This window comes from Perognathus longimembris, chromosome 11 (assembly GCF_023159225.1).
Source record: "Perognathus longimembris pacificus isolate PPM17 chromosome 11, ASM2315922v1, whole genome shotgun sequence".
NCBI classification, from domain to species: Eukaryota; Metazoa; Chordata; class Mammalia; order Rodentia; family Heteromyidae; genus Perognathus; species Perognathus longimembris.
Genome location: NC_063171.1, coordinates 33,014,817 through 33,037,873, shown reverse-complemented (window position 1 = coordinate 33,037,873; position 23,057 = coordinate 33,014,817). Strand labels below are relative to the sequence as shown.

At 44.0% G+C, this 23,057-nt stretch overlaps 1 protein-coding gene across 1 annotated transcript in view; it reads right to left on the bottom strand.

Moving 5' to 3' along the window:
- Positions 1 to 3,126: 3,126 nt before the first annotated feature.
- Lmx1a (LIM homeobox transcription factor 1 alpha) overlaps positions 3,127 to 23,057 on the bottom strand; it is a 58,761-nt gene continuing 38,830 nt past the window's right edge. Inside the window, exons 4-8 of the mRNA XM_048358188.1 lie at positions 13,974 to 14,146; positions 10,996 to 11,073; positions 8,268 to 8,337; positions 4,837 to 5,007; positions 3,127 to 3,287 (exon numbers count right to left, since the gene is read on the bottom strand). Coding sequence (XP_048214145.1) covers positions 3,127 to 3,287; positions 4,837 to 5,007; positions 8,268 to 8,337; positions 10,996 to 11,073; positions 13,974 to 14,146 — 653 coding nt within the window. The remainder of the gene's footprint in view (positions 3,288 to 4,836; positions 5,008 to 8,267; positions 8,338 to 10,995; positions 11,074 to 13,973; positions 14,147 to 23,057) is intronic.

Here is a 23,057-nt window from a genome sequence, read left to right as displayed (position 1 = left end):
AATGTCACCCCTGTAGCCACCATGTGCCACTCAGCTCGGCAGAGCTCAGCTCCTCCATGGGGGACCTGGGGTGTAGATCTACACATCTCCTTGGAGTTGGAAGGAAAAAAAGATATATTCACATCCTGCTAAAGGCTTGGGACAAGTGAATAAAGCTTTCACTGTGCATGAAAGAAAGATGTCTTTGAAGCTACCTCCCTCTTGGGTCATCTACATGAGCAAACACCCAAATTTCCACTGTGTTTGGGCTGTTATGAAATTTGGAGTCTCTTTGGAGCAATGGTAGCATTCATCAGCCCATACTTGATATAGATACCTTAAAAAACACATTTATGTTTCTTCAAAATCTTGATTTTGAGAGATGAGTGAACACGGGGGAAAGGTCTTAACTCTTTGGCTCTCCCCAGATGCTGCAGCTGGGAGCCACATCCAGCCCGAGGAGGCCAGACTAGGATGTAGACTACCTTAGTGGGATCCTCCCCCGCCAGCACGGCCTTGTAACTCACCTCTCTCCTTCCAAACCATCAGCAAGAGGCCAAAACAGCCTCAGCATGGGGCAGATGAACCTAAGGGGGACAAGGTCTGAACAATGGCAGGTGGGTGAGAAAATAGACATGAACAATGTTACCTCATTCACCCTGTTCCTGTACTTCTTTCTTTGGAGTCACATCACTCTTTCATCTACCACTTGTAAAACCATTGACAAGTTTTGGGAGAACCTATCAGTGACCCACTATCTGATGGTCTGTTCTCCCATTCTGTCTAAGCATTTGCTGTCAGTCCTTTATGTGAAATCTTCCTGTTTGATGACTGATTTCCAAGTGAATGTTCATACAACACATAATACAAACTGCTCTGCCATGAGTGAGCTTCATGGTGAAAGTAGAATGTTCTCAGTGCTGACAGCTGTGCAGATTTCAGTAAGACTGGGGTCTTTGTCCACTGGGGCAAGAGACTGAAGACCCCTTTCTTAGATTTTGCTGTGCTTCTTTTTATCTCCTTATTTAGAATTGCAACTTAAGCCTGTCCCCATGGCTCGGTATTCCAAATTCCCATGTTCTCCTTGTTTCTTGCCCAGCATTCTGCCCCACAATAAACAACAGCCCATTTGTAAGAGGTTTTAGATTTTTTTGTTTTTGTTTTTGTTTTTATTTCACCTTAGTATGCCATTAAAGAGTGGAATTAAAGGTCTCTGTTTTCACTCACATAGTATCTGCTACATTCTCCAATGTGTCTGGTACCATAGACACTCGCAGAGCCCCCCAATATCTGCCTTGTTCTCATCAGACTGCTTTGAGGTTCTTCCTGGTTTTCATAAATTATAAACAAGAGTACTCCAAAATCACACAACACAGACTCTACCAAAAGGGGACGTTCGTCCTCTGGCCTGGAAAATCATAAAGAGAACATGTGGCTGTGTTCATTGGCTCCCATAACATCTCCAGGAGCGAAGCCAAGCCTGCCACAGCCCCTTTAAGAGGAGTCTAAGGTATCTTCTGTTTTTCCCTGGACTCTTGTTGGTTTCTGGCACAGAATGGTAGCACCACAGTTGTACACCAGAGTGTGGCACTCTCCTTGTGATCAGTGGCTGTGGGGCCTTCTGTGCTCCCACCCAGCAGAGTGAACTGGAAGGAAGAGCCATGGTTTTCTGCCAGGCCTTCTCTATCCCTCTGAGCTTCACAAGGCTGTTTGTAGAGACAGACCTCTGGAACATGGGCTCTGGAACATGGGCTCTCAATTTTTTTTTATAGTAAAGAGCCAAATTGAGATAGCAAATATGTCACACTTTTTGTCTGAAAGTAATTTAGTCTGTCACAATGTCTTCTTTTTTTTAATGATGATTTCAAATCTTTTAAAACAACAGATCTGCAGGTACTACTTGGTCAACCTCTGTTCTAGAACACTACTATGCCATGCCTTCTTCCACACCCTCAGCCCGAACCCCAAACCTTTCCCCGTTGAAGGACTCTGGTCCACTCTGAGCTGCTGTCTCTGCCTGTGTAGGCTGGGCAGATGGAATATGACTAGCAGAGCTGCCCACAGGACTCAGGTGACGCAGCTTCCTGTTCTGCATTCCCAGATATCCTCCCTCACCAAGTGGATGGTTTGGCTATAATTTTAAACAACTATCAAATCTTCATCTCAGTTTGGATCATGTGTCCTGGGGAATGGAGCCTCAGTGTCCCTGAGGGAGGTAGGAACTTGTTATTAACCCCTCATAGAATGTAGGGGTTCAAGAGCAGAACCATCCTTCCAGATGCTGCCCAATCATCCTATGTGAAAACCGAACACAAAGCCCAGGAGTCTAGACGTTGTATTTCCTAAGATCCTGGTCAGGGTTTATTCTGTCCCACCCACGCCCAGTGATTCAGCCTCAAAGAGATCAAGAGTCCAAGTCCACTAATGAGCACTGCCAGCTACACAGAGCTGCTTTCCAGATCACAATAACACTCTAAGAAACAGAATAAACTCAAACACTCAACACTGTGGGGCCAGTTGGAACAGCCCTCTCTGTCCTTCTGACAAATCTCTTCAAACTAAAAATAAAGTTTATAAAAGTAAATTATCTTGTTTTATAACTTAAGTGCATCAAGCATTTCCTTAAATATAGTTCACACTGAAAATAAAGTTACTTTTGCTGTACAGTTGGTGTCTGTTATAATTAAGAATAAACTTTGATGATAAAGTATGAAGGATTATACACTCACACACACACATCCATCTATCTGTCTGTCTGACTGTCTGTCTGTCTTCCTATGGTGTGTGGATGGATAAATGTATGCACCTCTTGACAAGTGCTTCCCCAAAATGGTGGGAAGTTGTTAGGAGTCCCTAAGTATCTAGTTTTCATGAGAATGTTTATATTAAAAGTCCCTGTCCTTAATGATAAACACATCTTCATTTCTAATGCTAACACTCCTATTAGGAACATTAAACTATGCAATCCATAATGTATTCAGTCTTTGGAAATGCTGAGCTACACCATGTCATTATACAACAGCATCCCCAACAAAACTCCCTCCCCAACCCATCTCTTCTCTGGCCTCCCCATCCTAAAGCCAGTGACCCCTCGTATAATATGGTTGTTCCATATGGGAGCCTAACCAGCAAACCCTAGGGGAAGACTCAAGAGGTGAAATAAGAATTCTGCATGGAGTACAGGTGGTCAATAGGGTTTCCCACTCTGGACTGCAGGGGACCAGCTTCTGAGGTTGCTAGGAAACAGTCACCCAGGTTACTGAGGGAAGTGTCGTCACTATCCAGGTCATGGAAAAGGGGCTCCGCACCTGAAATGGAGATGAAACACCGGCGTGAGGGTCTTCACAAAGTGAGTCATTTCAGTGCTGGGAAATTCAGCTGAACTTAAAAACATAGGTTCTTAAAGTGAGACTAGCAATACTACCCAGGGATAAACACTTGTCTTTGCAAGCAATAACTTCACTGAATGCTTTTTGTCTCCCCAGACTTGTAATATACAGGAGAGGAAGGTCAGGTGCCTACCCCCAGGACCTCTGCACCAGAGCCTGAGGAAGAACCTGCTTCATCTGCACTCCTGGTCACTGAAAAGGTGGAAACTGGAGCTTATGAAACTGGTCGTTAATTGTTCATTTTATGAAAGGATGTGTCACACAGGTGTTTATGTAGTAATAAGACCCCTGAAACTCTGAACAAGTAAGAATTTGCATAAAACCTATTTTCCCTGGTTTCCCATAGCCATGAAGTGTAGAATGGCCCAGGTGTGGCAGATGTCTGCTGAAGAAGCAAAATGGATGAAGGGTGGCCATTACTGGGCAAGGCACAGGCATATCTCTGGATGTATACGTAAGACTGGCCAATGAAGGCCCTGAATAGTGTTTGCTCCCTCAAAAAACAGTTGATGAATGGGTGACATTCAGAGAGGTTAGTGTACTTTTCTAATTCAGGGGGAATGTTTACAAAGTTTGTGTGACCTTTTATGTCTGTAATATTCATTTTTTGAAGATTTGCTGCACAAAACTTTACTTTTTTAGTCATCAAGATAATTCATTACAGATTGTATCAGATATTAGAACACTGCATAACATACTCCATGGATTTTCTCTGTATAAAGATGTAATTCCTATATAGCCCAGTCAAAAAGTTAGCAAAACTCCATCACAAAAGGAGGTACTTGCCTGCCATGCCATCTCAACTAACAGGAGGCAGAGCTAGGAGGGACACAATCTGACTCCAAACATGGGCAAAAACAGGAGACACATTGTCTCTCCCAAACAAAGCAGAAGAGAGAGAGAGGACATTTCAAAAGAAACGTACTCTTTATCGGACTTACGGAACTGTAACCCCTCTGTACATCACCTTTATAGTAACAATAAAAAATATATTTAAAAGTAGTAAAGGACTTGGGGCATGGCTCAAGTGGTAAAAAGCTTGCATAGCAAGCACAAGGTCTTGAGCCCAAATCTCAGTACTAGTACTAATAATACTAGTAGTAATACTAATAGTAGTACTAATAGCAATGAGAAAAGATGTGTAAGCTGAGTTGTATCCTGAGGCCAAACTTTAGCCTTCTGCTCTAGAGTCACCTCTGCCTGCTAGTCTCCAAGGCTCATCTGTATTAACACTGGCTTAAGTGGAAAGGAGAGTTAAGTAATGGAGGTACACTAAGAAGAATTAAAAATAAAGGGAAATGGAAGCACCAGTGATAAATATGCATGAGTCTTTCTTCTGTAACTAATGGGTAAGGCCATCCAAGCAACATTTTGTAGGACATGTACTCTTGTTCTGGCATCTCATTGTAGATATGTGTGGGGAGGGAAGACGCCCACCCAAGCAAGTTGGGGTTTGAGCCCTTCTTACCATAGGGGTGCATGTGATCTCCAGGCATCTGGGGTGGGGTGAGCCCTTGCCGGAAGGGATCGGAGCTGTAGACACTCTGCTCGATGGCCAGGAGCTGCTGTGGGGTGGGCAGAGCTGTATAGGGGTTCATGATCCCTTCCATTCCAGCGCTGCTGCCACCATTTGTCTGAGCTGTGGGGCAAAGAAGGCAGCAGGTCATCTCTTCACTAGCAGCTTAGCATTCCACCAGACCCTCACCATCCCTCACCACTAGGAGCCTACTGTTGCTCCACCACATAGCCCTCTCTGAAGTGCTGAAGTGTCCTTATGGCATGACAGGCTAATAACCCAGAACAAGTGACTCACATGAGTACAAAGCACAGACACCACGTCTCTTTGTGACCTAGCTTTGGAAGCCACATTCTCCATCAGACTTATTCCATGCTGTCAAGATATGAACACAAGGTACTGAGAGTCATGGGAGACTCTCTCATGAGCTGGGGACCCAGCAAGCTGTGTGACAGGACTGGTATTTATTTCCCTAAGCTCTACTTTCCTCACTTACAAAAGGTAACAAAGTGGGCTGGGAATGTGGCTTACTCACAGAGTGCTTGCCTAGCATGCATGAAGGTTCGATTCCTCAGCACCGCACATACAGAAAAAGCTAGAAGGGGTGATGTGTATCAAGTGGTAGAGTGCTAGCCTTGAGCAAAAGGAATTTCAAGCCCTGAGTTCAAGCCCCAGGACTGGCAAAAAAAAAAAAAGGAGACAAAGTAACATCAATGACTCCCAGCCTATGCCTATGAAGGGCCATCATCTTGGAGGAAAGGATGAGGCTGAGAAGGGAGACAACTGAGAGTTCCCGATGTAAACAAAGGTTTTGAAAAGATGAACCTAAAGATGCTTTCAGCAATAACCTACTATGAGCCCATTGGTCAAGTAAGAAACAAGCATGATATTGAAGCAACTGTCTCCCAGGGTTGACGTAAAGATTCAGTGAGACTGTGTGTACTTTGACAATAGCTTGCTACACTTGTACACAGGAGTTCATGAGAAGATCAGCCAATTACTACTGCTTACTAAGTCTATGTTAGGATGTGCCTTGAGGATCTGTTAAACAAAGTCCAAGGCACTAGGAGTTTGTGTTTCCACAATGTCTTGGCACATTCGTCTCCCTATGAGCTTGTTGGCCTAGACAGAGTCAACTTACATGGCTCTAACTAAAGCCTCCTCCTATCTGTGACCCTCTTTAAAAATCACAGAGCTCACAGATATTATTACCCCACCCTAAGGATGCTTGGCCTCAGCTACAAAGAGATAGAGAAGTTAGTTCCAGTTAAAATAAGAGTTGAGAGCAGAATTCAAGTCTCTTGACAAGATTGTTCATTTTTCCCAACACAGTGATCTTGTCATCAGTCTTTTCCCTTATTACAAAATCACTAAGTTTAAGGGGTATGACGCTAAAGAAACTCTAGGTTTCAAGAGTCAAGTTTTGGATCAAAGCTAGCTCATGTGTCAGCCCAATTCAGTCCATGGAAGGACAAAAATCTCTGTTGACAGCATTACATTGTATTACCATTAAAGTGCAGTCTACAGAGCAATGGGAACTTTTCATTTTAAGCAAAAGCTTGTAAAAATACAGACTTCTTAGTGCCTACATGGACTTTCCTTATGAGTCACGATCTGCATTCTGATTTATATGCACATTCAAGTGCGAGAAGATCCACTCTTAAGATATAAACCCTTAAAGGAATTCTTACTTTCAGTGGACATGGATATTTATCCCTTTAAGAATGATGATGTTCCTTGTGACTATTTTGATGATAACTGTACTACTCTCTAATGTGCAGCTATCAAATCCTGTCCCAGTTGAATTTTTAAGTCCAAATTATAACTCAACTCTTTCTAATGATTTCCACTGTGTCTGTGAATGATTTGGCCTAAAGAATGTGTCTTTATGTGGTAAAACTACAGAAACTCTAAAGAGACTTTATCTTATCTTTGTGTGCCATTATTAATCTTGAAATGTGCATGGTAAAGGAAATTATAGTTAAAGGATAAACACTTTTAAAAAAAGAATGATCATGTACATAATGTAGTGAGATTGTTATTTTCTTTGAGCTTCATGGAATATCCCAGCACCTGCCTCTGATGATTCCCATTTCCAGTCTTCCTACCAGCTCTGGAAGAAGAAGTCAAAGGAGGAGGAGAAAGATGAGGAAACATCAGGTAAGGCTGTCTTAGGCAGCTCAGCCTCTTGAACAAAGAATCACAGAGGGCTGGGAATATGGCCTAGTGGCAAGAGTGCTTGACTCCTACACATGAAGCTCTCAGTTCAATTCCCCAGCACCACATATATGGAAAACAGCCAGAGGGGGTGCTGTGGCTCAAGTGGCAGAGTGCTAGCCTTGAGCGGGAAGAAGCCAGGGATGGTGCTCAGGCCCTGAGTATGGCCCAGGACTGACCAAAAAAATAAAGAATCACAGAGATGATTTCTAATCTCAGCTCTTTCCCTTACCAATCTGCAACTCCACTCTAACTTGCAGAGCCTTTGTGCATCTGTAAAATGGGGATATAACATTCTCACCTCAGAAAAATGCTTATTACAAGAGTAAGTCAACAACATGTGGAAAGACACTTTGTGAACTCTTAAGTGTTTGAGAAAGGATGGGATTATCATCTGACTGCCGTTACTTTCATTATTTTGCATCATTTTGGAAGTGGGAGGGTTCTACAGTTTGGATCTTAAAATGCTACCTCAAAGCTCACATGGTAAAGCCTGTGACACATTGGGAGCTGGTGAACCTTTGGCAGGTGGAGCCTATTAGGAGGAAATTAGGTCATGTGCTCCTGCAAAAAGATACTGGGACCTTTGCTTCTTCCTGTTTTCTTTTGCTTCCTGGATGAAAGAAGATGAGCAGCTATCCTCTGTTGCATGCTCTGTCATGATGTTCTGCCTCTCAACAGGAACAAGCAACTATGGACTGAAGTCTATTGAAACCATAAGCCAAAGACAGACTATTCAAGTTGATTATCTCAGGTATTTTGTCACAATAACAGAAAACCAACAGGTGAAGTAAATCAGTCATGTCTTCACTAAATGGATTTGATGAGAAGGAGGAGGACTGGATGAAAGGATAAACTAGGCATGACTTTGACTCTGTACATGGTCCTGGCACATTCCCCTGACTGGAGGGATCTAAGCAAGGGGGCTGTGCACCAGGCAAACACCACCTCCAATGACCAATTCTAGACACACAACTAAGATGCCCTCAACACTCTTGCAAGTTCCTCATGGCTCAGTGCTCATCCAGAAGTCTTCTCTCCCAAGTGGGTGCGAGTTGGCCTTCACTATGTACAGACATGTCACTCAAAGAGCTGCACAGTTGGAGGCATCTGGTTGGAGAGGCCTAGACACAAGAAGGGCTTTGCTGAGAGAGCCACCAGCTTACCAGAACTCAGCCTCTGGGTGTTCTGCTGGTCTTGTTGCTGTTGCTGCTGCCGCCTGGCCAGCTTCTTCATCTGGGGAGGTGAGAACCACAGGATTAGTCAGGAGCCTGTGGAGGTTCATTCAGTGAGAGGGAAACAGAAGGGGCAGGGCCCTCTTGTGAGAGATGCTGTTTGTAAAGCCCAGAAAGTGTTTTTCACAGTCCAGGAAGCCTGTGAAGGAGTAGTGCCTCCAGTCAAATGCATGGAAGCAAGGGCTATTTTGACTTGAGAAGACAGCTAGCAGCCAAGCGATGTGAAGCTTGTCTTCACAGAACAAGGAATTCCTGTCTGCAAGGACCAGTGACTGCTCATCCTGCACCATGATGTAAGGCAATAAGAAGTGTGTGAGTCAGTTGTAACTACTTTCAACGTCCCATGTGTATCTGTAGCTTCTATTATTGATGATGTTCTTGTATCACCTTCCTGTGTTGTACCTACACTATCTCTGTAATCTTATCTGAGTATATTGGAAACCGTGTATACTGGTATTAGAACTAGGAAATTGAAAGGGAATACCAAAATCGAGAGACACAGGATAAAAAAAAGACAAACAACTACAAAAGCACTACTTGCAAAACTGTTTGGTGTAAGTGAACTGAACACCTCAGGGGGGAAAGGGAAAGGGGGAGGAGAGAGGGGGTTATGAGGGACAAGGTAACAAACAGTACAAGAAATGTATCCAATGCCTAACGTATGAAACTGTAACCTCTCTGTACATCGGTTTGATAATAAAAATTTGAAGAAAAAAAAAAAAAAGAAGTGCGTGAGTGTGGGCTCTGCAGCCCGGGCTAGATGTGAACCAATGGCTGCTGATGTGGTGGGACTGCAGCTGTTCCAAAAGAATGCCCTTCACTCCCCATCTATTGTCTCTTGTATTTGAAACACCTCCAGAGAGATTCATGTCTCTGGGTAAGAAACTCTGGACCAAAGCAAACACTTATCCCACTTGTTTGTCAAACTGTGTTCTGGAAAACACTGGGGTTCCATGGGATGTTAACACATACTTTAAGAAAGCAGGGGAATATGAGTTGGTTAAATAAATTTCTTTATTGCAAGATTTCTCAGAGCTTGAAATGTGCACTTCTGCTTAGTGAATCTATGAGTTATGGGAGCTTCTCAAACTTACTGCATCAGCATTCTCTTCTAATGAAAAAAAAAATACATCAACAGCCCTGTTCTGAGGATTCCGGTGATGGAAATGCTAACTTAACCAGACATAATCAGGTAAGGAGAGAGCACATTATCGCTCACTAACAGCCAGGATCTTGATAAAACAGATCAGGACACATATATTTTTAGGGGGTAGGAGGGGAAAAAATGAGTAAAACCTTCCAAATGAAACCCATAATGGAAGCACTGTAGCCTTAATAGGGTTTGAGGACACTGTTGTGATTTGGGCTGTGCTAGTTAAAGGCAGATGCTAGAGGGAGCTGCCCATCAGTCATGAGTGCTTTGGGGCTGTTTCTTTGAAACTCTTCAAGAATTTTAGGATGTGGAATAAATGCATAATGATTAAAAGAATAAATAAAATTTAAGAGTAAAAAAATTAAATAATATGGCATTAAGCTACACATGTTGATATACACATATAATCCCAGACCTTGTGACACTGAAATAGGATTGTGACCACAAGGCTAGCCTGGGGCTTTCTCAACGCCTCTCTCAACCACTAACCTCTCTCCCAAAGAAAATAGTTTTACCAAAAGATACACAAAGAAACTTATTTATATAGATGGATGGTCAGATTCACAGTCATGGCCACTAGGAATAGAGATGCCCTTTTGGAAAACAAGAAAGAAGAGAAAAGAAAACAACCTTATTCTCTTTCCTTCTTCAGGGATACCACAGCTTCAATAATCGTTGACAATGTAATTTTTTTTTTTTTTTTTGGCCAGTCCTGGGTCTTGGACTCAGGGCCTGAGCACTGTCCCTGGCTTCTTCCCGCTCAAGGCTAGCACTCTGCCACTTGAGCCACAGCGCCACTTCTGGCCGTTTTTCTGTATATGTGGTGCTGGGGAATCGAACCTAGGGCCTCGTGTATCCGAGGCAGGCACTCTTGCCACTAGGCTATATCCCCAGCCCCGACAATGTAATTTTTTAATCAAGAGAGCTACTTGGAAGATGGACATGGTGGCATGAACCTGTTGTCTCAATTATAGCAAAAGGCATAAATAGGAATATTGTGGTCCAGGCCATGCAAAAAGCATATCTTAAAAATAACCAAAGCAATTGGTAAAATAAATTGAGGAAAAAATTTAGCAACACTAGTTATTTTTCCATAAGTATAAGATATCCATAATGTTTTTCGGCATATTTTAATGAGCAAATTGGGAGATCAAAATAAATTATTCATCTATTTTTTTTAATAACCAAAGCAAAAGGAGCCAGAGGCAGGGCCTTAGGTGATTGAATGCTTGCCTAACAAGTGTGGGGCCCTGAGTTCAAACCCTAATACTGCTGAGAGGTAGAGAGATGGGGAGAGAGATGGGGAGAGAGATGGGGAGAGAGATGGGAAGAAAGAGGTGATGGGAAGAAATGGGGGGGGGGGGGAGAGAGGGAGAAGCTACTTTGTCCAGAAGTGTGGGAAAGAAAACAAAACTTGATGACAAATGAAATGCTCTACTATTTCTACTACAGAAAGCCAGCAGCATAACATCAGACGAAAGTTTAAAAAAAAAAAAAGCCGATTACCTTAGCTCTCTGGTTCTGGAACCACACCTGGACCACACGAACACTCAGCCCTGTCTCTGCAGCCAGCGTCTCCCTCACCTTGAAAAGAATCAAGCATTACTGCCATCTCACAGCAGGAGGCAGAAAATCTCCTGTGCAGCGCATGGACAAGGAACCCAACAAGGAAGCCAGTGGGCTGGCTGCATCTGACACAAAGGTTAGCTCCAGGTTCATGTTCAGCATAAACCAGGACAGATGCACAGGCTTCCCTGCAGGTAGAGAGGGCATGCTTCACCAGATAAAGTAAGGAACACTCCTTCATTTAGATGCACATCCCCAGAAAGTGTTTCTGGGGTTTTCTTACTCTGAAGTTAGGCCTTCATGTGGTCCTCAGACATGATCAAAGTCTATTGCATTTTAGCTATAAGCATAGCCTATGCATGTGTGCTTAACCTACTTAAAGAAAAGTACAGTGAAAACCTTGCAAAAACAAATTATTTTTTTCTCTTGCTTAAATTCATTGACCTAAAACGTTTGGTTTTGTCTCCCTAACTCTGGATGTTGGGCAACTGTCTCTATTTACTGTTGTTCTAAGTGAGCCCCACTCAGAGAGGACAAGAGGTAAGACAAGAGCCACCCGGAACCTGGCAGCATCTGGTGGACAACACCAATGCAGGAGCACACATTGGGGACACCTGGAGACAAAAACGATGGGGATGCAGGTGATAAAGAGTTGTGTTTACAAATAAGAACACACTAAAGCCACCAGCACAACAATGTTCATCGCAGCACAATTTGTCATAGCTAAAATATGGAACCAACCCAGATGCCCCTCAGTAGACGAATGGATCAGGAAAATGTAGTACATATACACAATGGAATTTTATGCCTCTATCAGAAAGAATGACATTGCCCCATTCGTAAGGAAATGGAAGGACTTGGAAAAAAATATACTAAGTGAAGTGAGCCAGACCCAAAGAAACATGGACTCTATGGTCTCCCTCATAGGGAATAATTAGCACAGGTTTAAGGTAGTCACAGCAGAGGATCACAAGAGCCTAATTGCTATGCCCTCATGAACGCATAAGATGATGCTAAGTGAAATGAACTCCATGTTATGGAAATGACTGTTATATCACTGTTGTAATTATTTTCAACATGGCATGTGAAAACGTAGCTTCTATTGTTGATGATCCTCTTGTATCCCCTTCCTGTGGTTGTACCCACACTATCCACTGTATCTCATCTAAATACACTGGATACTGTATATACTGGTATTCGAACTAGGGAAGTGAAAGGGAATATCAAAATCGAGAGACAAAGGATAAAAAGACAAACGACTCCAAAAGCAATACTTGCAAAACCATTTGGTGTAAACCAACTGAACAACTCATGGGGGGAGAGGGAAAGGAGGAGGGGGGAGGGGGAATGAGGGAGGAGGTAAAAAAACAGTACAAGAAATGTACCCAAGGTCTAACGTATGAAACTGTAACCTCTCTGTACATCACTCTGACAATAAATAAGAAAAAAAAAGAAAGATGTGTTTAAACTTCTGCCAGCTCCCTGGGCCATGGTGAGAGACTGGAACATGGGTGGAAAAAGGGTAAGACCAGGAAACACCGGTTTCCAGAGTAGGAGAGTCCAGAGGCAATGGAGGTAGAATTAAACCCTTAAATAAACATGTGAGTGCAGCAAATTGAGACCTCAGAAAATACTTCATCATGACCCTGCTACTTTGGCTAAGGCATAGGAGAAGAAGAAAGAATAGGCTGGATATCTAAGAGACATCCTTCTGCTAAGCCAGCTACCACAGAAGGGCACGGGGGAACCCTTGCACCTGCTGAAACCCTATCCATGCCTTAGGGGCCCAGCTCAGAAAACACCTGCTCTACAAAGCCTTGCAGACTCCCCAGACTGAAGTGGCCTTCCCTACAGCTCTCAGTAATCCCCCAACATCACCACAGCTCTCTCCCTGGTGCTTGGGTTATATGTGCACTCATCTATCTTCAGAGGCAGACAAGCATCAACAGGAGGCCCTCTGGAGGCTAAGAGTTCACACTGGAACATTGTAGTCTCTGTGTACACCTAATTTTGAGGGCATCTTGCTTTCTAGCAGTACCTCGCTCAAAGTATAGCCAAGGACAGGGAAGAAAGAGTTTTGTGGTTTAATCTTTTTCTCAGGTCAAAGCTGTGGCCAAGTGTATTAATTGTTTAACAAATATTAAAACCTCCCTCTCCTGCTTGGCCCTTTGGATTTTGAAATTAAAAATTAAACTACCTCCTTAAAACATTAAAGGATTTTGGGGGGGAGAGGAGGTAGATTATTTAACTTATTATCTTTAAGTAGTTGTACAATGGGGTTACCATTCTACATGTTGGTTTATAAGTATCATGCCCATTGAGTGTTTTTATACACATGTTCAGCAGCCTTACTTGTATCAGCCCCAAATTAAATACTTAAGTTCATCGAATGATGAAGGAACAAATACATAGTGGCCCATGCATACAGTGGAACACCAGTCAGCAGCAGGACAGACTGCTACGTGGATGAGTCTCCACCACCACATCAAGGGGAATAAGCTAGAACTTTATCCAAACCTCTCAAAAAAGAGTACCTATTATAAATATATATATGACAAGTGTACACACACACACAACAACAACACTTGGTCCCCACCACAGCTAATACTAACACAAGAAATAGTAGTAGTCTACTTAGTTTGCCATGGAATCCTAATGCTTGCCATGTAATAACAGATGTGGGCCAGGGCCTTTTGGACTTGGTATGCTCATGTAAAGGCATAAAGTGATTATATTAGTCCAAGAGCCATAGCTTAACTGTCTCTGGAGTCTCCAATAGAGCTTCTGTTCTCCTTCATTCATTGTCTGATCTTCCTGTCCTACAACTTGGACCCCAGCTGCCCAATGCCATCCAGAGTCACCCAGGTACACAGAGGGGAATGGAGCCCTCTTCCTTTTCTGCCCTTCTCCCTTTATACCTTTCGGCAGGGCTTGGAAGAAACCTCAAATGAGGCCTTGAATGCTCTCCTCTGCTGAGTTGTCAAGATGGTTCTGGGACGTTTAGGGCGCTTGTGATCCTTGCCATCCTCAGTGGCTCCTTTCCCCGCCCCGTGGGATGACTTGCAAAGACTTTCTTCATCATCACTTTTGCCTGGAGAAAGTGGAAAACAATGTGGTGAGTCCCTGAAAGTTATTTCTTGGAGCTGTATATTATTGAGTCACAAGACCCTTGGATGCCACATGCCCAAGATGGCTTTACATGTGAGTGGAATAAGTTGGAGGTACGGTAACTTCTGTGAAAAGCCTAAGCAAAGTACTTCTGAACCCCAACGCAGAAAACAGAAAGCCCACTACGACACCTCTGGTGTTTATCAGTGTGATGACCTGCCTCTGAATCGCCCAGTGTAGCACATGAGTCAATTGAGTCTCCATGACTCAGTTTCTTCAGGTACAAAATTGTGACATAAGAGGCTAAGGGGCTGTTGTAAAGATTGGAGGTGGAGAATTCATTTTCAGCCAAGGGCCATTTGGATAATTATAATGTTATTTAAGGGCCATAAAAATAATCATCAATGCAAACAATCAGAGGCAACTGACAAGAAGCATCTGAGAAGCATCTATGTCTATCATGTACCACATGATTCTGTGGACTTCATATGGCCCAAAGGCAGGATAGTCCCCATCCCTGGAAAGCATCTGAATGCTGCCCAGGAGATGGTAAATGCTTAGTATGTGTAAATTATTAATATGATTTCCTAAATAACATTTTTTTCCCAAACTATATCTAGAGGAGTCACACGTCAGTTCCTAGACACCATGTCAGAAATTTTAGCTGCCGCAAGAGACAAAATGTTACTGTTCAAAATGGTATGGAGGGCTAGCATTGGATTACCTGTGACCAGATAGCACCAGCAATGCCTCAGATATGCCTGTCTTTATTGTAAAATAAACATCTTCCTACTAAAGTAACTATAAGGCTTTGTGAAATAATTCCATTCTGTAAGCAGTGAGCAATACAAGGATATAATCCTGTATATAAGGAAAGTCAAGTTTTGAACATCTATCACATTCTTTCCTAGGCTCTTACATACAGAGACTTCAATCCTAAAAGAGGGCAGCCAAGGTTTAGGAAAACACTTTATAAGCGAGATTTCATTCTAGCTTGGGCACTAAAAGCCTTTGGTATCAAGCATTGGTGGATCACACCAGTAATCCTAGCTTCACAGAACGGGGAGGTCCAAAGAATGATGTGAAGGGGTTTGAAGATCTTCCTCGAAGGAAGTTGGTGGAATAGAAAGGAGGAAACAAACCTGAAGAACTAAAAACCTCAAGGGAAGTAAGAAGAACTACAAAAGGTAGAAAAAAAAAGCCATGATCTGCACATTCACCCTTCATCTCATTCCTCCTGGCCCCCATGTTTCAGCCAATGAGTTTCAGCAGTAGGGTGAAGAAGAAACTTCTGTGGTGCTGCTAGGCAGACATCCTACCCAAGCTTCATGCAGTTCAGCAAGGCAAGTGACTCCAAAGGGGCCAGGGCTGAAGGCCAGCCTTAAAAATGAAAAGCAGGACAACATCGACACAGAACACATTTTAAATCAAAACTGTGTTATCTTCAAACACCTCAAGTCTTCTACTACTGCAGTCAGTAAAATGATAGTTACACATGTCTTATGGAATCACAAGATTTTGTTACTGTCATTGTCATTTCCAACACAACTTTAGGTAAATGCTTAGTGAGTTAGATAATGTAACTAATGAAAATGTAAAACATAAAAGAATAACAGTGGCCCATGTAGGCTGACACCATCCTGGAAAAGGGCTTTTGGACTTACCTACACTCATGCTTGAATTCTGGCCCTTCTGCTTACTGTGTGAGATTCCGAATGTACTCATAAGACTCATCTTCAGCTTCTCATCATGAAAAGTAATTGTGTTGTTAGAATTAAAATGAGATGATTTTTTTTTTTTTGCCAGTCCTGGCCTTGGACTCTGAAGGGCCTTGAGCACTTTCCCTGGCTTCTTTTTGCTCAAGGACAGCACTCTGCCACTTGAGCCACAGCACCACTTCTGGCCATTTTTTATATATGTGGTGCTGGGGAATCGAACCCAGGGCTTCATGCATACGAGGCAAGCACTCTTGCCGCTAGGCCATATTCCCAGCCCTAAAATGAGATGATGAATGCAAAGGGTTTAAGCATTGTTTAGGATGTGATAGGTGTTGAACAAATAAACGAAGGCCATCATTTCAACCTAAACTATTCTTGATCCAAGACACATACTGTTAGGCAGTAATAGTCTCCTATTGATCAGAGATTTAAGCTAAAGTTTTGTTCATTTATCTCTTTCTTTGCAGACATGGACTCTCACCAACAAGACAGAGTCACAGTGGAAAGCAAGTGTGGGAGCGGGGCAAGTTCTTGGGAGGGCATGATAGAAGAAGGGTGTTCCCAGACAGAGCCTGTGGGGTCTTCCAATTGCTGTCACTGTATGCCTTCCGTAGCACACCTGCATGTTTCCAAAGAGTGGTTACCCCAACAGGGAGAAGGGGAAGAGAACCATCTCCTAGGCTATATAGCCTTATAGGGAGCTGGTTATTCTTTCTCTGTCATCCCAATACAGAAGACAGGGAGAAAACATATGCAAGGAGGAGGAGGGGGAGGAGGAGGGGGAGGAAGGGGAGGAGGAGAAGGAGGAGGGAGGAGGAGGAGGAGGAGGGAGGAGGAGGAGGAGGAGGGAGGAGGAGGAGAGGAGGAGGAGGAGGAGGAGGAGGGAGGAGGAGGAGGAGGGAGGAGGAGGAGGAGGGAGGAGGAGGAGGAGGGAGGAGGAGGAGGAGGGAGGAAAGAGAACAAGTGAGCAGTAGTTGTAGTGGTTTGTCTCTGTAATGCTCCTGTTTAATACATGTATGGTTCATTTCCCTCTCTGATTCCTCCTTTCTGCTACTTAGGATCTCCTTTTCTCTATTCTTTATTCAAAAGCTCCACTTTGTTTTGCCTGAAGTACTTTATGTTCTAGAACATGAGTCTCTCCACTTCTCTGTAGGATTACAGAGTATAACATTTTTCATCTTTGTAGGCTCTGTTTTGGTCCACATTTCCTCATGTCTGCCATCCTAGCATGGAGGGGACAGCCATAGGAGATATCAATGATCATAGGCATTCTCCAATAAACCTGCATTTCCCAAGCAGGCAGGAGGCTGGTTTTAGCTTCATGCCACAGTGTGCTGACCCCTGCCTGCTCTAGACTGCTCCACAATTCCTGTTTCCATCACAACTTACATGTTTTAATTTGTTGGGCTCTGACTCCAGGGACAGAAAGTGCTGCTCACCTGAATCAGTGGCTTGCATGATTTGATGTGCTTTCTTTCTTCCACACTCAACAACACACATTTAACAAATGCTTCTACCTGTGGATGCTCAGGTGTCCTAAGCAGGTTTGGATAAGAGAGAGGTGAAAGATGGAAGGAAAGAGCAGCATTCTGGACAGTCGCCAAGTATAGATGCATGCCATCACCCAGCTGCCAAAGGGAACTTACATGGCTAACCTTTACCTGGCTCCAGCTGCAGTACAGACAGGTCAGGGCATAATGTGATCAATTGACTTTCTTGGGGGAATTCCAAACCTGCTCCTCAGATGTTCAATGAAGCCCCCGTATCCTCTTTCAGCAAGGCAGACCTACTGGATTAAAGTTCCAACCTCTTCATGAAAATATGCAGTGTCTACCAGATACCAGTGGCTCACCACTATAATCCTAGACATTCCAGGAGGCTGAGATCTAAGGATCGCCATTCAAAGCTAGCCCAAGCAGGAAAATCCAGGAGACTCTTATCTCCAATTAACCACCCCAAACTCAAAAGTAGAGCTGTGGCTCAAGCAGTATAATACTAAAAACACCCAGGCCCTAAGTTCAAGCCTCAGTCCTGGAGGCGGGGGAGGGAAGGGAGAGGGAAAGGGAGAGAGAGAAGAGAGGGAGAAAGGGAGGGAGGGAGGGAGGGAGGGGGGGAGAAAGAAAAAGAATGGAAAGAGAGAAAGAGAAAAGAAAGAAAGAAAAAAGAAAGGCAGGAGGGAGGAAGAGAGGGGAAGGATGCAGTGTTTGAAATAAATGTCACTTTGCCAAAAGGCAAGGAAAAGTCTGAAAGTCAGGAGATTTTTCCCAGAACCAGCAGGAACACTGAGAAAAGAATACGAAGGAAAAGCTTCAAACAGAAGAGAAGCAGAGCAGAGGGGCGGCTCCTCTCCCTTGCCAGAGACTCCCACACCCAGATGCAGGCTGGAGCAATCCCTCATAATTTAAGTTGACACCCCTCAGCAGAGATGAAACGAACACCACTCCACGTGCTGCTTGCCGACAACAAATGTCAGCATCCCTGGAGGCCATTTAGACACAAGCACAGCATAAATCTGACTCCTAGTGGGGAAGTCCAGAGATCAAGTCTCCACGTACAACCTACCAGAATAAAATGAATTGGCTTGGCATAAAGTTTGAGCATGTTTCTCAAGGCCTTTCTTTCCCCTCTCTTGTGAAAAAACAAAAACAAAACAAAACAAAAAAACCCGAAAGAAAAAAAGTCTGGAATAGTTCAAGGCCGTGGCTCCCCCACTTCTGTTCCTCCCACTCACTTATGCAATCACAGATGAAAGACCCAGCCATGCTTTATGGCTGGGAGATGGAGCTGTACTACCTGTGGGGCCGTTAGATTCATTGCAGGTTGTTGGGGGAAAAAAAACCCAAGGGCCCATAAACAGGGCATGAGATAGCTGAGCTTGGCTCAGGAGGTGAGGGTAAGGGAAAGGATTGAGAGAACCTCATGTGAGGGGAGAAAGGCAAGAATCATCTCAGATTCTTTCCCAGTGATGAGCCTCATAAACGTCTTCCAGGCCAAGGGAGTAGAGGAAGGGTCTGGGGTTTGTTGAGGGTGAAGGGAGGAGGGAAAGAAATAAGGGAGGGATTTATGAAGCCAGGAAATACAGGAAGATATTTTACTCACTGCCCTGCATTACAAGGTTGGAATTCCATTCTTCCTGTGAACAGAGGTAGTCACCTCTGGATAGGATGAAATGAGAGGGGCATTTCAAAGTCCAAGAGACAACAACATGTGTCTTCAGGAAAACAAAGTCTGTTCGGCTACTGTTTTGAATCCATTTTCCATAGTATTCTTCAGGAAGATCCCAACTCAGACTAAATGCAATCCCAGGCAAAGATCTGACCTGGAACTTGCTAATTTAAGGATGCACTTGGTCAGCATTTGGTGTGAGTTCATGCCCACAATATTGTGAGGCAATGCACAATGGAAAACTGGGATCCAGGGCAGAAGAGAGGGACCCAAGGCCCAGTGGGGAGAGGACAGTGGTGAAGAGTACACAGCACAGAGTGGTGCTACCTGTGCTGAAAATGAAGCACAAAAGATGAACAATTTTCTAGGTAAAAAAAAGGTACACAGGGCTGCCAGGCACTGGTGGCTCACATCTATAATTCTAGCTTCTGAGGAGGGTGAGATCTGAGGATCAAGATTGGAAGACAGCCCAAGCAGAAACATCCATGAGACTCTTAGCTCCAATTAACCTCCAAAAAGCCAGGAAATGGGGATGTAGCTCAAGTGGTAGGGTGCCATCCTTGAGCAAAAAATGCCAAGTGAAAGCTGGAGGCCCTGAGTTCAAGCCTCACTAGTGGCATATTTTTAAGTAGAGAGGAAATGGGATGCTGAGAAATAACGCCTGTCAGCCAGACAATAACCCGGGCAAAGGGAGGCTTCCTCAGATAAACCCTCCTTGCTTGCCATGGAGCACTTGGCTTTGTCCTGGGCACGGTGAGGATGAATAAGAAGGGTAAGAATAACCGCTTGTCCTTAAGGAACAGAAAACTAAGTTAGAGAGGTTAAAATGCAACAGACAAAAGGAATATAAAATAGTATCTGGTTAAGTAACACACTGAGCATCTAGAAAATTGTCAATCAGCCAGAGAAGCAGTGAGTGAAGAGGTTTGCAGGTAAGGGAGGAAGGAATGGGTTAGGAAAGACAAGGGGAAGGAGAAGGTATTCTGCGGAGGGGATCAGCCAACTTGAGACTGGAAGAAAGATGAATGTGTGCAGAAATGACTAAGATGGTCGTTAGGGCCTCCAACAGAGGATGCACAACTCGAGGAGAGAGGAATTCAGGATGGAGAGGCCACCTGGGGCTGGCTCATCGGCAAGCTCCTGATGTTTCAGTGCTGATGTGATTGGTAATGATGAGTCTTGCATGACGGAGATGGGGCTCTGTGGCTGGAGCTACTTGGAGAAAAGCATGAGTACAGAACATGGTGGACCAGAGAAGGTATCAGGCCTTGAATTGCTGTGCTAGTGTGAGGGTGATATGGAGCCACACATCTACTTTATAGCTAGGCTATAGTCTAAGCAGCAGACAAGGACTGTGAGGGGGAGAAAAATAAGATGCCCATGTTTCATGGACCAGCTCTGTGTCTAGAGTACACATTTCATCTCCATTCATCTTTGCCACACAGTATTGAAGGTCTTATCACCCTCCTCTCAATGAAGGCATAAAAATAGCCTCTGAGAGCTTCAATAGCCTGCCCCAACATACACAGGACCTAGGTGGCAGGGCTAAGTTTCAAGTGAGGTTTATTTATAGTCTCAAACCCATGCCAGAGACACCCCTGTAGGGAGAAAGAACATAGCTTTCTAACCAGCAAATCAAGCATAAGAGAATGGCATGCATTTTCTGGCCAAAGTGTAGTGTAGTACGTGTGTGTGTGTGTGTGTGTGTGTGTGTGTGTGTGTGTATGTGTGTTGGGGGGGGTGTGGAGATCTGAATATTTATCTCCACAGACACCGAAGGTTCATTCTCTATGTTAGAAGAACATATGGAGTGATGGAAGTAACAGTCCACAAAACAGACGACATAAGTTCTGCCCCTAATTGTTATTAGTAAGTTGTGTACTAGCGGATAAAACTCATCACACCCTGAGACTCATCTCCAAGATGATTTAAAGATTCTTACATTTACCTAATATTGAAGTATAGCATTTTACAATTGCCTTTACTGTGTCCAATACAATTGTACAAGACGGGAAATACATAAATATATAAATATTTATACATAAATATATTTATACATAAATATATCCTCAACCCTTTTTCTGTACTTGACTCTAGGCCCAGATGCTGTTCCTGAGTTTTTTTTGCTCAAGGCTACCAGTCTACCACTTGAGCCACACCTCAGCTTCCAGCTTTGGAGGGTTAACTGGAGCTAAGAGTCTTAGGGAATTTTCTGCCTGCCTCATCTGGCTTTAAAAGGCAAGTCTGAGATTTCAGCATCCTTAGTAGCTAGGAAGTACATGCGTGAACCACCAGAGCCCAGCTATCCTCATCCTTTTTAACAGGTGACAAAACTGAGGGTGGGGAGCATGGGTGTGAGTGAGAGTGGGAGTGATCTCTTGCTGAAGGGCACACAGCTGGGACACTCTTTCATTCCACTCCTCACCTGCCTGCCCCTACCAGCCCCACCCCCACCCCCACAATCCATGGATATTTGGTGCTTGCAAAGTGTCAGGTGCTGCACAATTTCAGGCCCTGCTGCTTTTATTAAAGAGTGCAGAAAGAAAGGGCTTGAAGGGGAAGCTTCCCAGGAAGCCAACATCCCTGCCCCTGCTGGAAAAGCCATTCTTTTTGGTTCCAAACGGACAGAGCTTATTCAAAGCACCTACCTTCTACCCCACCCTGGCCCTGCTTTTTCCTCTCCCTCCCTCTGCACACTACCTTCCTGGCCTCTGCAACTTCCACATGGGCCAAGTTCAGGGAAGCTCTCCAGTCACAGTGCCCTAAGCATTTCAAGAGCTGAACAGAGCAGACAAAAGCCAAGTTGCACTCCTGAGTGGGGCCACGGGTAAAAGGTTCCAAGAAAGACACCTTTGTTTTGTGATGTCCCCTGTGGATGGTGCTTCTGTGCCAGGTGGGGGAGGGGCTGGGCAGGTCAGAGCTAGGGCATCCTGTTCAGGCAGCCAAGCAGGCCCCACCGGGGCTGTGCCTCTCCACTCCTCAGTGCTGGCAGCTGGCCACAGCTGGATGTCTCTCCTTCTGCCTTCCTCAGCTGGCTGGTTGCTCATGAAGGGAGACCTTGTGCTTGGGAGGTTTGTAGGGAAACAGAATGGTATTGGTCCAGAGTAGTGCAATACTTACTAATGATTTGCAACTGTTTTGGATCTTTTCACAGTTGAGTAAGGGCCACACTAACACCTCTCCTGTCACTCTTCCCTACACACACACACACACACACACACACACACACACACCAAAAACTTGTTCTATTTTGATTTGGCCAGCCTCACAGCGGGACACGGTTCTGTCAGTGGTTTGGGGCTCACAGCTCTGTCCAGATAAGAAGTCATTAGTCCCATTGTCTGATGGTTACTAGATGGGGTTGTGGTGGGCATGGCATTGATTAGCCTTACAGTACTGAGGTTTGAGTGTGTTTGCTCCAATGTAGGGAGTGACTTCAATGGATTGAACACCATCTTTTGGGGGGTTAATCTAATTTTATTGCATGACTTGCTAGTCTTCAGGAAGATAAATTATCCAAGAAAATCAAATCATAACAAGGCAGGCAAAGGTTAATTATCCAGCTGTATTATAAAATAATCAAGACAACTATATGATAGTTATCATTGAAGAATTGACTAATACTCAAAATATTTTCATCGAAGAAGTCAATCTATTCTGGTCAAACTTATCATGGACTGTCACAGAAAGAAATCGTTTGGATAACCACAGCTGACCAGATTGCTTGAACAGCTTGGCCAAGATACTCTGGTTCTGGTCAGGCACTCTGCTGGTTTGGTAAAGTGATCAGAAACCACCAACATCCAGCCAACTCTGATGCCTTCACATTCCAGTCTATTCCCTAAGCCAAAAGAGCAGGTCATTACTAACTACCTCTATTGCTGAGACTTAGCTGGGATGACATTTATTTCACTTAAACTACAACCTAAATACTGCTTTCCTATTGTTATTGATCCAACCAATCATTTACTGTTTCACTAGTACCCATCCAATTATGTTGCAGTCTAAACA